The 13,649-nt window shown below is 37.9% G+C and overlaps 1 protein-coding gene across 14 annotated transcripts; it reads right to left on the bottom strand.

The window, feature by feature from the left end:
* Positions 1–2,724: 2,724 nt before the first annotated feature.
* LOC113576943 (uncharacterized) lies at positions 2,725–13,309 on the bottom strand. Of its 14 annotated transcripts, none has more exons than XM_081713122.1 (9): positions 13,224–13,306; positions 11,612–12,457; positions 11,026–11,123; positions 10,462–10,483; positions 9,904–9,960; positions 9,279–9,581; positions 8,819–9,097; positions 6,892–6,987; positions 2,725–4,291 (listed from the first exon to the last, which is right to left on the bottom strand). In XM_081713122.1, exons 3-9 carry the CDS (start codon positions 11,038–11,040, stop codon positions 4,155–4,157), a joined length of 909 nt encoding a protein of 302 aa, XP_081569248.1. In that variant the 5' UTR covers positions 11,041–11,123; positions 11,612–12,457; positions 13,224–13,306; the 3' UTR covers positions 2,725–4,154. The 14 variants fall into 14 exon arrangements, with proteins under 14 accessions (XP_081569248.1, XP_026865124.3, XP_081569276.1 ...); XM_027009323.3 differs by having other exon boundaries at positions 11,612–11,701; positions 13,224–13,297; XM_081713150.1 differs by having other exon boundaries at positions 11,612–11,669; positions 13,224–13,240.
* Positions 13,310–13,649: the final 340 nt, after the last annotated feature.

The following is a 13,649-nucleotide window of genomic DNA, read 5'->3' as shown; positions in this document are numbered from 1 at the left end:
CCACTGGGAGGCCAAGATCATGTTTCACACAACTGAATGGAAGAGTGCATTTTTCATTAGTCTTGAGGAAAAGGGAACTAAGAGACATGGCGGGGGGGGGGGGGGGTCACATCTGTCATCTCTAGGTGTACAGAAATCGTAGACGAACTGGGGGGTGAAAGCCTCCTATAGATCGGATATCAGGTTTCGTGAGGATTATTTTTCTCTGCATCACAAACAAGATTTGCCTTATTACTTCATATGCTTTTTTTTTCATTCCATTTCAAATCTATTGGGCATACTTCTCCAAGTTATGAAAAGAATTTGTCTGATACAGATTTCCATCTTTTTGACTGAACAATCAACACATTTCGTTGTGTCACCAACAGGTTTCAAGTGTGAATATAATTGTTTTTATGAACAATTATCTCTAATCATTCCATCCTATATTGCAACTGCAGTTAAAAATTACACTCAAACATTTATCAAGTTTTTTTATGTTTGAAAAGCTGTCCTAAGACATCCTAAGGATGGGTCATCTTAACAAATAAACAAATAAAATGTTAAAATAAGTGAAGAAATCAGGCAAACCAAAACATGCTCCAATCGTAGGTTTTTTGGCTGTATTTTAAAAATCAGCCTAATTTGTTCAGATGGGGAAATAGGTCAGTTAATCCTTCACTGTGCACTTGTGAGTGCTTTTCAAGATGTGAGCTTTAGACATTAAATGTACTTGTCATGTCTCCACTGACACAAGCATGCAATTCAAGAACATATTGAATGCTAAAATGGATTCGTTATTCTTTCACAAAGTGAACTGATCTACGAGCTTGAGAATGACTGATGCAGGGTGGCAGAAACACAAGGTTTTGTGGAGAAACATCAGTGTTCTGTGTTTTCACTTGCTGTCTTGTGCGCAAAGCACCAGTGACCAGAGAGTCATGGTATGATTAAAAAAAAACAAAAAAAAAACAACAACGGGATTTGGGAAGAGCAACTGGCACGGAGCAGCCGGATCATGACTCTCCCGTTAGGGAAAAGTGTGTGATCTGAATCAGCCTAATTTGGCCTAAATGGAGTCATACCTGAGTTTATCTTACTAAACAATGTGTCTTTGTACCAGACTTGGAAATGGAGTAATATCGTCTTTCTAAGTGCCCATGGCTCCCCTGCTCCAAGTCCCAGAGAGAGAGAGAGAGAGAGAGAGAGAGAGAGAGAGAGAGAGAGAGAGAGAGAGGGGCAGACAGACAGACAGCGAGAGCGAGACAGACAAACAGACAGAGAGATCGAGAGAGAGAGAGAGAGAGAGAGAGAGAGAGAGAGAGAGAGAGAAGAGATTCCCATCTGTGGGTTGATAGATAACCATCTGTGGAGAGACATTCAAAAATATTTTTTCTTCAGACTTTTGTTTCCAGATTGGACGGAGAGTGAAAAGGAGACAGAAAGATAAAGAGCCTTCTTTGTGAAACAAAGTTCACCCTGGAACACGCCGCGAGTCCGGAGAGTTTGGCCTCCCCCTGCTGGTCATTTGCAGGATACTTGTGCAAAGAACGCCTGAATGGAATCTGGTTTGCCTTTCTTAGTCTACATAGACTGATTCTAAAATCATCCCCTATAAGAGTGGAAATACTGTCTAATCCTCTGTGGCATCAATGAAGCAGTAAATCCATGGATTAACTGATTAATTGATGATTAGTATCTTGTTAGTTGCACAGTACCAAAGTAAAAAGATTTTGTAGTACATTTTTGCTGGACTTACTATCTTTCTTTTCTATAGAACATTTTTCTAAGCTTTAGACATTAAAGCGCAAAATAGTGCAAGGCAAAGTAATGTAGTGTTTTAGGACATAAATAAATAAAAAAATATATGCTTAGACTTTTATATCAAAAGTAAACAATGCTACATACTGTGTGCTATGGAAATGTTTGCAATTTGTGATCTGCTCAAAATGTTAGAGTCATAGGTATGACAAACATTTTAATACTACTACAGAACATACAAGTAAAAACCATTAAGCCAAGCACAACCCATTAAAAAATCAGAATGAGAATAAGAGTACTGCTTTTATATTAGACAAAGCACCAAACGAGCCATTGTGTTTAAGATTGAGGTGTATGGTATATTATGAGATGAGATATATCCTGATCTGGACGTGGGCTGATTATCCAAGGGGATTCCTAAAACATTCCTAAATGTTTGAACAGGAACAGATTTTAGATTCTGTGATGCACACAGGAACATGGTCATATAAGTCAGAACACAAGGCTACAGAACTTCAAAGACAAGATAAAATAAATTTAAGCAATAATTTAGTTATATAGTGTAATATTACTATGCTGATTAATGTGTTTACACAGATTTTTAATTAAACGAGAAATATTACAGTGCTGATTTTTCACATCGTGAAACAGCCATTATACTGACACCTGGTGGCCAAGTGAGATTCTGTACTAAATCTACTTTAAAAACGGCTGCCTCCATGTAGGGGACTTGTTGATTCAGGGAATAAATAGAAATCTGATTCCTCAACTCATGTGAGCTGCACTTAATAGAAATAAATGTAAAGTTAATAATCACTTTTACAAATATTGCTTGGTTACATTATTCCTGATTGCTGCTTGAATGAAATGTTCTTTCAGAGAACTTTGATGAATTTGTATATTCAAAAAACAGCAGGTCTATCTCAAGTGTCACGGGCGAAAAATTTGCAGGGAAAAAGGAGGAGGCAAAAGCAAGTCTCCAACTGAATTTATTTTCAACTTTATTTTGAAGTGAAAAAATACAATCAATTGGCAATAGAAAAAGTAAATTAAAATAGGTTATCACAAGGAAACAATACTTCACATCACTGGAGGTAAAAGGTCAAAGTGCAAGTGGATTACAGTACAGCATCATGGCTCTCAAATCTCATGTCCATAGATAAAGTCAAGCTCTAAGCTTGGCACCTGAAGTATGTGTCTGTTTCATCTTATGTGTGCATTTGTGCTATATGTGTACTTGTTATAGATGCCATGCTGCCGCTACATAATGAGGACAGCTTACTCAGGGAAGCTAGCTAAATAATAAAAAGACGTCAGCTTTGGCTACAATGCGGAATTACAGTAAACTTCTATGACTAAAGTTATTTTATTTATTATCTTACTAATTTCTTTAGTCTCTAATATTTTCCCCTCCTCCTCACTTACTGTTGAAAAGTGACCCTGAGTATAAGAAAGGCACTATATAAATTAAACATTGTTTATTAAAAAATAAATACTGTACAATTGTAAAGAACTGTAAAACCACTTCGAGCTGCATATGTGCATATGTTTATATGTTAGATCTCACCAACATTGCAGTTTGGTGAGCTGGGGTGTTGTGTATCTTTGCTACTAACTGAAGTTCTGCATTCTGGGAGTTGTGTCTTTAAGGCTCAAGCACATGCAGTACAAGTTTTGAATGAAGAAAGTAATGATTTGGTCTAAAACCGAGGCAGTGATGAACAGAATAGAGGGCGGCTGTGAAATAGGGCGCAGTAACCGTTGGGCAACCGTCTCTCTGAGTGCAGTATCTCAGTGAATTTTCTTTTTTAGTGTTTATGTGTTTATTGTGTTAAAGGTGATCAAATTTTAAATGATCAGAATAGTTTAATGTTTTTGTGGGCCACAGGAGCTTTTTTGCTTATCTATGGGGCTCAGAGTTGCTAAATCTATAAGAAAACGTAAAACTTACTAAACCTATATCTAGAAGAACAGTTAAACCTAATAAACCTATATCTAGAAGAACAGTTAAACCTAATAAACCTATATCTACAAGAACAGTTAAACCTAATAAACCTATATCTAGAAGAACAGTTAAACCTAATAAACCTATATCTACAAGAACAGTTAAACCTAATAAACCTATATCTAGAAGAACAGTTAAACCTAATAAACCTATATCTATAAGAACAGTTAAACCTAATAAACCTATATCTATAAGAACAGTTAAACCTAATAAACCTATATCTACAAGAACAGTTAAACCTAATAAACCTATATCTACAAGAACAGTTTAAGTAAACCTGCAATTATAAGAAAAGGTAAAGCTAATAAAGTGTCCAGTAAGCATAGATGCAAAGGAAAGTGATACAGCTGCACAGTCTGCACATGCTTATTTACAAAATACTGCAAATCATCTATATGACCCTTTCTGTTCAGAACTCACACCGAACACGTTTCACTAGCACTGCAAGCAAAAAGCCAGTCAAAATGGCAAACAAAAAGGCAGCAGGTAACAGTGACTTAATCGCCTGTTTATATCCTTCTCTCCAGGCCTCACTCCTCAATGCATCTGCAAAAAAAAAAAGCAAAGAGTTAGGAATACACAAAATTTTCTAATGCACTGTACATAGTGAGAGCCAATTAATGTGTTTACAGACATTCTAATTTGAACTGAATTTTTTCTTTGCCAAATCAAAGTTTAATCAAAGTGGTATGAAATCATCAAAAAGCCATTCTAATTTGTTAGGAAACTCTAGAAATACACAGAAAGTATAATATTTGTATTTGGATATTACAAATTCAACTATATATGCATACTGGGATATTTATTATGACAAGTTTTATAATATTTTCAAAGTAATCAGTTCCATGTACTGGTATATTTATCATCAAAAAAACACAAAGTTGTCAAAGACAATTTAATTCAAAAAGCACTTACACTAATAAATGATGCAGCACTTTACCAGTGATTTTAAAAAGGCCCTATATCTTATTTACACTGCAAGCCACGCACTGAGTGTCAGCTTAAGTCTTATCCACTTAGAATACTGACTGCTGACTGGATGTTATTTGGGTGGTACACCATTCTCAATACAGTACCTTGATACGGGCACTATAGAGAGTGTATTACTGATTTGAGTTTCAGGTAGAGCAGCACTGCTTGGGTTTATTGTCATTGCTACTACTGGGTTGAGAGTGGTCCATCTCAGAAACAAATGTCCAGCCAATGGCAGTGCTGTGGTCAGAAACTGACTGTTGATGAAGAGTTGGATGATGGCTAGCAAATTGTGCTAGCAAGTTTTTCAAACTGCACTATGTGCTAAATGCTCTCTTAACCGTGCACACACAAGAGAGCTGTGAAGGTGACAGCAATAAGTGTTGGTGTATGTCGATACTGAATATTCTGACGTTACAATAATATACAATACTCATCTCCCACAGATACTATTCACATCAAATGCACTTCCAATTGACCAACACAGGCTAATCATTATTAGTCAACATTATAAAAGAGTAGCCACAAAATTATAAAAGAGTGGTCATACATAAAAGTTAATATGCGTAAAGGTTAATATGCATAAGTCCATATAAGGCTGATAGTTGGGCATTATTTGAAATGTCCCCATTAGGGTTATGTAAAATTACCATACCACTCTTTTAATTATTAGAATTTTGAACATCAAAGTGTATGTTTTTGAACAAGAATGAAGTCAAGAGAAAAATTATGTTTATTTGGACATGTTCACCTAAAAGATTTTTTTTTAATCTGCTTTTGGTACTAAGAGTGGTATTGATGGCAATACATTTCAAAGTACTGTATCAAAGTAACATTTTAGTATCATGACAAGACTAGCAGCTAGAAGTCATCTTTTTGAATGTGGGTTTATGTAAAAAGCATAAACTGAAATGAAAATTAACTGAAGTTAAGATTAAGGTGACCACCAGTTATAACCACTGCACAGCAACTAGGCATCACAAAATCAGGCACATAGAAAATGAAAAAATACAAAAGAAGTAAGTAGATTATGAAGATGAGCTCATGCTAGAAACACAAGTGATTATGCTGACATTTGTGCTATGACAACAGCACTTTCCAAGCCACAAATAGCAGGCCGAAGAAACCAAACAAGTTAAAATGAGTAAAAGTACCACTATTTCACTGAAGAGTTTAAATGGAGAAATACAGAAGCCACACTCAGGATGCAGACATCTGATCAACAGCAAGAGCAGAAGGACTGGAATAGATAAAAATAAGGATGAGCCAAAAAGATTCTGACTCATTAAAAGGTTCAACACCATATAAATACCACATCAACAGCATGGTTGCAAAATGGCATGAAAAACATTACTCAGAAAAGAAACCTGGTATTCTGCAGTTTAGTGTCCTAGTTCCACTGCCAATAATACTAATGCAAAGCTAAAACCTCCAACATGCAAGCCAGCATACCACCATCACAGCCGAAAGGGACTTTATGCTCAATTTGAGCAGTGTAAACTATGACTGCTCTCCAGAGGAAAAAAAAAGGAAATTAAAATTACACAAGTGCTTAAAGGAATGATATTTGCTAAGGGCAAATCCAGAGTGGTCATCATAGGGACGGTCCAGGGTCAAAAAGCCAGAGGAATCAGTCACAGAAACGAGCAGAATGCATAACAAAAAGAACTTGAGCATGCGAAACATCAAACAATGAATAGTCTCAAGACAGGGAAACCACAGGGTTTAAATACAGCAGATTTCACTGGAGATTTCTTAGGAGACACCTGGGCCCGATTACACAACAACAGCAGAACAAGTGAGAGGCGTGGTGAAGGCAGGGCACAGAACCAAAACAACCAGAAAGAACATGGTGAGACAAGAAACCAAAACAAAAGAATACATGGTGGGGCATTGCTACAGGAACCACAGAGAAGGGGCAACCTTTTTAGTTAGGAAGACATTTTTAGTTTTTGTATTTAACCCTTGACGCTTCAAGCACCCACCATTGCAAGCCAGTGTACCACCATCACAGACGAAAGGGGCTTGGTGCTCAGTTTGAACAGTGTAAACTATGAGAACTGGGGGGCATGGGGATTGGGGCGTGTGGCATTTAAAGTACTGGCCAGACTAGGTACCCCTTATTGCAAGACCATTAAAATCCCAGGAAAGTCAAATACTGTATTAGTTCCTACCATTAAAAGCAGCTGTGGAGATACGCATGATGTCAAATGTCTTGACCTCAAGCTGTGAGACAAGTGTGTCCTCATTCAATTTCTTGTTGTTTTTCACTAATGTAAATATGATAAACACAGAATTTGCAAGTAGGTTATAAATCATGCAAAAGTTAAACAGAAAACTTGGGTCAGCGCTAAGATTCTGAGTACTTTAAATAACAAATGACTTGTCATGGATAAGCATCATTTTCTTACAGTGTATTATGTTTTTATTTAAATAACAGGTCTGCATTCAATCAGTGACTACTTCATAAGTACTTATGACATAAACATGGCATGTCTGATCATCAGAAAAATGTCAAAGTCAAATGTATTTATACAGCATTTTTACAACAGCTGTTGGCACAAAGGAGCTTTACAAATGTCTGAGTCCAAGCTCCCAGTGAGCAAGTCAAGGGCAGAATTGCATTATGCATTATGCGAACTGAATTTCAAAAGGTATAGATATTCAATAGATATATTTCAAAAGGCTTCTGTTTAGGAAAATCTCTGATGGGAGGTTTCTCACATCTGAGAAAAGTGCCTCAGTTACATTGTGTATATTATTCTCTTGCCCACCTTCTCATGCGCCAGAATTGGTTGACCATGTGCACACACTACTGGTCAGGCTGCTTTTCAGTATGCGTCTGTAGCTGCTTCACATTACCATAAGGCCAGAGAGGATACATTAAGTTTACTTTCTATATGACCTTTTCCATGGAACCTTAACAAGACCTAAAATGCTCAAACACAGATGACAGAGATGCCATTGTCTGCATACAGCATGGACGTAAAAATAATTTTACGTAATTTAGTCTCCTTACACTCACACATGTAACAAAAGGCTGAAGGCAGCGACCCTACCCGGTACTCGAACGAAGGTCTGACAGGAGTTAAAAATGAGTTCTGACAACTGCACCCATTTAACCTTCCTAAGTGACAGTCTCCATCACCCCATCCTCCCCTTCGGAGGGGACGGTCCCTGTCACGCTGCCTTCACCTCCGGGGAGTGTCCGCTGTGCGTGACACTGTCCACATGTCTCTCCGCACACATCTGCCCTTTCCATCAGGGGTCCTTACACCGGGCTACACCATCCCCTCACAGCAGGGGTGGGCTCATCAACCTTGGGCACGCTCCCGATGGCATCACTGCCATCCCACTTCTGACACCATGTATAACGAAGTCTGAAGGCAGCCACCATACCCAGGACTCAAACCCAGGTCTAAAACAGACTGATCTTCAGGAAGGTATACCTGGGTACATCAAAAGTACTGAAAAGTGTCTAGTGGATTTTTATAGCAACTGATTTTCATTTATTAAACGACCATATTTTTAACATTATAAAATACATTTTATTTGTAAGGAACAGTGGAATGGAAAGAAATAAGATTATATGGCCAATTAGGCTCCGAAGGCAATTGGTACTGGTCCTGTTAACTAATAAATACATTTGTTTCAAGTAGTTTTATGTATATGTACCTGCACCTGCGCCTGCTGCCACCCCACCCCCGGGAGTCTGGGAGTGTGTTTTGGGGTCTGGGCTAGTCCCAATTGATCCAGTGGGTAAAGTTAATACAACAGCATACAGAGATTTTAGACAATTATATGAATCCATCTTGGTGAGAACAGTTTAGGGAAGGCCCTTTCCTATTTTAGAATTACTGTGCCCCTATACACAAATTAAGGTCGATAAAGATATGATTTAAAGAAATTTCCAAGGAGAAACTCCACTGACCTTCAACCCCACAGGCAGTCAAAATTACATGTGTGAATATCAGCTACGTGTCCACATACTTTTGGCCATAAAATATCCACAGTTTAATGTATACTAATTAGTGTACAAACGACACAAATGTATCTCACACAGAGGGAGGCCCAATTAGTAATGTCTGCAAAGTTTCTTACCCATGACTGTGATTGTGATGTTGGCCACCAAGTCTCCAGTCTCAAGTTCTCGCACGATACAAAATCCAGTGTCTGATGGGGTCAGAGCAGTCAGCACCAGGAGGTTATTAATGATGTTGACCCGACCTTTGTATTTAGCTGTGCACTCCAAATACCGGCCATTTAACGTGCAATTCCCAGAACTGTCTTCTCCTTCAAACTTCACATTTAATGGAAGCATGGTGTGAAGGTCTAGGGAAAGAGTCTGGCCACTTATGAACACGATGGAAGAATGAACAGCTGCAAAGGGTATGGGAGACATATTAGACATAGGCACAGACATATTCCCTTCCTTTAATGAACCAGCGAACAAAGTCAGCTGCATTTACACACACACATGTAAATATGTAATATTTATGTAACACATATGTAATATATATACATATAAAAAAGCAATGGAAAAAAAAAAAAAACTACTCACGCTGAATTAAAAGGCTACAGTCGCAGACTTTCTGTCCGTTGCAGGCAGCGATGTACCAGCATTTTTTACTGTGATCAGCTGAAGTGACTGTCATGCTGAGATTTCCCTTTCGGAACTGCTCGTAGGACATCTCAAAACCTTCCTTAGCCCTGCATCGGTTGTGTTGGTCACACGTGGCTACAACAGTCTGCTCTCTTGAAGTCAGCCACTTGAGTTCCCCAGAGCACTGGTGGTAGCAGGGAAGAGAAGCAGGCTCATAGAGTTGTGCTGTTGTAATACTGAAGTCAGAAGCAGACGATAACCCTGGGCAATTGCAGAAGAAATAGAATGGTTGGGGATGTAGAAGAGAAACTTCGGTATTTAGTTGTCTGCTCACTAGAAAATGGGAAATCTCTTTGCCCTCATGGGACTTCACCAGAGCTTTATCTGGCCATATGGGATATTGTGGGACCTGAAATCTATTATTTTACTAGGAGTGTGCGTGTGTATATATTAGTTGAGTATTACTTCTATAATTGCTAGAGGTATACAAATTAATAGCCATCATATTTTTACATGAACCATGGTTTCTAAAGATACAGTGAGAAGGCCTTGAATATGTATATTGATATAATCTGATACTCACTGACTGGCAGGCCTATGAAGAGTAGGAAGAACCACTGGGAAGAAATTGCCTTTGGGTCTGAAAAAACATAGGAAAGGTGTTGAGGGCTGTAAGGTAAACATTTTGGCCTTCATTGGAAGAGTTGTCACACAACAATTCACTTAAGACTCCACAACTGCACTCGCAATGTCTTTGTAGTGAAGCTGACAACTGTGAGAAGCTTTCCACCTAAAAATAAAAAGTACTACATAGGTCTAGTTAACAAACATTAACGGAAAAAGTTTACTTTATTCAAAATTTAAGTGTACAGTGAAAGACATCAGTGATGACTAGCATAAAAAACACCCTAAACACCCTTTTGAATTTTAGTATGTCACAAGGCCTAACATTTGGTGAGAAGGTGAAAGCACATGTGACAACACAGTCATGAAGGTTTCATTAGTGGGAGTGTTAACGCAAGTGCACCAGGTCATTTGTTTAATATACCACCACAACGAGAAGCCAATCAGAATCATAGAATTAGCCTGAAAAGGGAAAGATGCTACAAAACTAAACATTTCAAATTTCACAATTTCTCACCTGTTAAATACAAAGACAACACCTGTGGAATGATGAGGAAAATTCAGTTTGGTTTTCTTTAACATTTTCCCTTTCAGGTACACCACGCAAGATCCCATAGAAACAGAATCCGCATAAAGATATACATGTAACAAACCTGAATCATTTATAAAAGGGCTGTATATGAGGCTGACTTCCCTTCAAACACACAAATGTGCAGATAACACACACATACAGGGAAGGACTGAGAAACAGCCTTGGAATCACACTGGCCCTACCCAAAGGAATGTCTAATGTCACATCTTGTGACATCACATCCTGTGTTTGGATGCCTTTGGTTCATACTGTGCTCATACTTTAAACGGCCCACACCAGAACTCGATTTGAAATGGAGTGAGGCCCACCTGCAGAGGTGGCCTCTGTCTGCTTATTTTGGTGCACACCAGACTTCGAAATGAAGTTCACACAAGAGCTTTTTTTTTTTTTTTTTGCACTCAGGTCTGCTTGCTCTGAGAGATGGTACATTTGGTAAAGTGTGAAAGCCATTTTAATAACTTTAGCATGGGTAAACATGAGTAAGCCTACCTGTCGATAAAACATTTGATAACAGTTGATCCATACTGATGTTCGTTCAGTGGCCTTAGCAAAGTTTCAGCTGGATGGCATCAAAATATGTCTGTGTACTAAGGAATGAAATGGGATAGTGAGACACTCCTTTATGTAACCTAGCCAGATGATTTACATAATTAGAAACAGAATTCACGCTCTGACATTGTGAATACAGACGTCTACAATTCAGTTGATCAAAATGTTGCAAGTACTTATATTCGCATCTCTATGATATAGCAGACATATCAGATATTTATCAATACTCATCAGACTACACTATCCTTTCCTAGCTAGTCTCATTAAAAAAAACAAACAAACAAACAAATAAAAAAAACAAAACAAAAAAAACACTGTAAAGAACAAATACGTCCGCTTGTAGCGGCACATAATATGGACTGTCTATTCATAAAAATGCAATTTAGCTGATATAAAACGCAACAGGTAACGGAGGATGGTTAGTTAGCTGTGCCCCCTTTTTTCTTGGGGTAGTATGTAATATGGTCTATGTGAATAGAAGCTCATGTGATATTGGAGAAAACCATGTGATAAAATGTAAAATCACCTAGGCCCACTTGGATCAGAGATCAGCAGCCAGTTGCACCAGCTGAATGGATGTTCGACTGTAAATTAGGGTGTAAAGTCCATCTTACACCTTATAATGAGAGTAGTTAGTTTTAAATTAACGACACATTCGGTTGCACCACAGACACTTATGGTAAATCTTATTGTAAGTAGTAGTGTGTAGAGTGACGGAAGATCAAAACAACATTGCACAGAATGACAGAATGCAATGACGCTACCGGCATAAATAGGGAATATTACACGCACAATCTCGACATTCAGTGAAATCGCTCACGTTTCTTTTTCTGTGCTACATTTACCTCGCTTAAGGTATCTATTTCTGTTGTATTAGTCATTACAAAATGTAGTAAAGTGGTGTCCTCAAAGCCTCTCTCGGTTGCATGTGTATTTCAAGGCCATAGCCTTGAACTGAACATCTATCCAGGGGCCATGGAATTCACTAACTCATGGGATGAAATAATAATAATAATACATTATTATTATTATTATGGGACTAATAAAGTGCAATGATATGCATATAAGCAGAAATCCATGCATTGTTATACGAAGACAAGTCCAGACATTAACCAATGTTTAGGAAATTGATGTTTTTGTTTACTTACAAGTACACTTGGGGCAACTGCTCTGCTCTCTTCTAGTTTTAACCTCTCCACTTGTCTTCTCCTCTCCTGCTATATACTAATCTGCTTTCCGGTCATATCTTTTCCACACCCTGCTCTCTAGTCATCTCTCCTCTCCTCTCTTCTCCAGTCATCTCTCCTCTCCTCTCTTCTCCAGTCATCTCTTCTCTGCTCTCTGTCTTTCTTCCTCTCCTCTAGAAGTGTGTCTGGCAGCGAGATATTTTACTACAGGGTCATGCCTAAACTACAGAAGTTATTTATTTATATAAATAAATAAATAACCTGCATCTGTCTTTTGGGATATACAGGGCATTTGTTGATATTGATATTGATATTAATATTAATCAAACAGTCGCATCAGAGGAGGTGAAGCATATTGAACTACTGCTAGTCGTGAGACAATAGTTCAGCTATTAAAAGGAATGTAAAATGTAAAAGGAAACAATGCTATGGGTAGCCTACCATCATAATTGTACATAGTATTTAAATGTAAAACGTAAGCATTAAAAGTAAAAGGCAAACATTGTATTAAGTCAGTTTTCTTTTTGGCATGTGTGATGTGGTGACAAACGGTAGCTAAGCTTACTGCTCTGCGCACGCTAATGTACCTGCATAACTGGGCAGATTAATTTTTCATTGATATGAATTTGGCTGGTTGTTTTAATAAAAATAAAAGGAGCAGCCATCCACGTTGTGCCTTTCAGCAGATATAGTCAAACATGCCGTGAGAAGTATATAAATAAAGTAGACGAATCCTAACATGATTTAGTGCAATACAGAAAGCATTCTCACAGAGAACAACTATTAAAACAGATCGCACAAACACAAAATACACTTTACAACAGGCTATATGCCGTTAAGCGAAAATGAGCTCGAACGTTCAATAAAACGTTAGCTATCTTAGCATATTATCTGTTATATAGCTCACTAGCATATCTAATAAGTTATACGTATAACATAAAACCTCCCTACCTCATTGATCGCATTAACTCAAAAGGAGAAAACAAAATATCGTTCGATAAAACGTCAATAAAACGCTTCCTGATCGGGCGCTCTTATATTGCGTCACTCACCTCCTTATATGAATACGGGACTGGTCGCATATCTCAATGACTATTTAAGGGACAATAAAATCCTGAGCGCCTTTTCTGTGGCAGAGAGGCATTTACATATTGAAACTTCTACATCAAATAAGTGCTCCAAAATATTAGGAAAATTTTGATATCCAGAAATAGGGTAAGTACTAAACATAATGTATCTTATTGTGTTATTTTACATAAACCATAACGAGTGTTATTCTAATTAAATGTCGTATTTTTAAAGGTGCGATGTCGGCATTGTTCCCAGGAGTTGTCCTTTAATAACAACACGTCCGCAATGCTGAGACACCTTCGTGCT

This window comes from Electrophorus electricus, chromosome 1 (assembly GCF_041902795.1).
Source record: "Electrophorus electricus isolate QZ-2024a chromosome 1, ASM4190279v1, whole genome shotgun sequence".
Classification (NCBI taxonomy): Eukaryota; Metazoa; Chordata; class Actinopteri; order Gymnotiformes; family Gymnotidae; genus Electrophorus; species Electrophorus electricus.
The sequence above is the reverse complement of the archived record's forward strand: the minus strand, read 5'-3'. Positions and strand labels throughout refer to the sequence as shown.

Excerpts from the sequence above, each read along its gene's own strand:
- LOC113576943 (XM_081713127.1), bottom strand. Across the intron at positions 6,988-8,818 it reads CATCACAATCACAGTCATGG|TGAAAAACAACAAGAAATTG; the intron begins GTAAGAAACTTT and ends TATTTACATTAG. Across the intron at positions 4,292-6,891 it reads CTCCACAGCTGCTTTTAATG|ATGCATTGAGGAGTGAGGCC; the intron begins GTAGGAACTAAT and ends TTTTTTTTGCAG.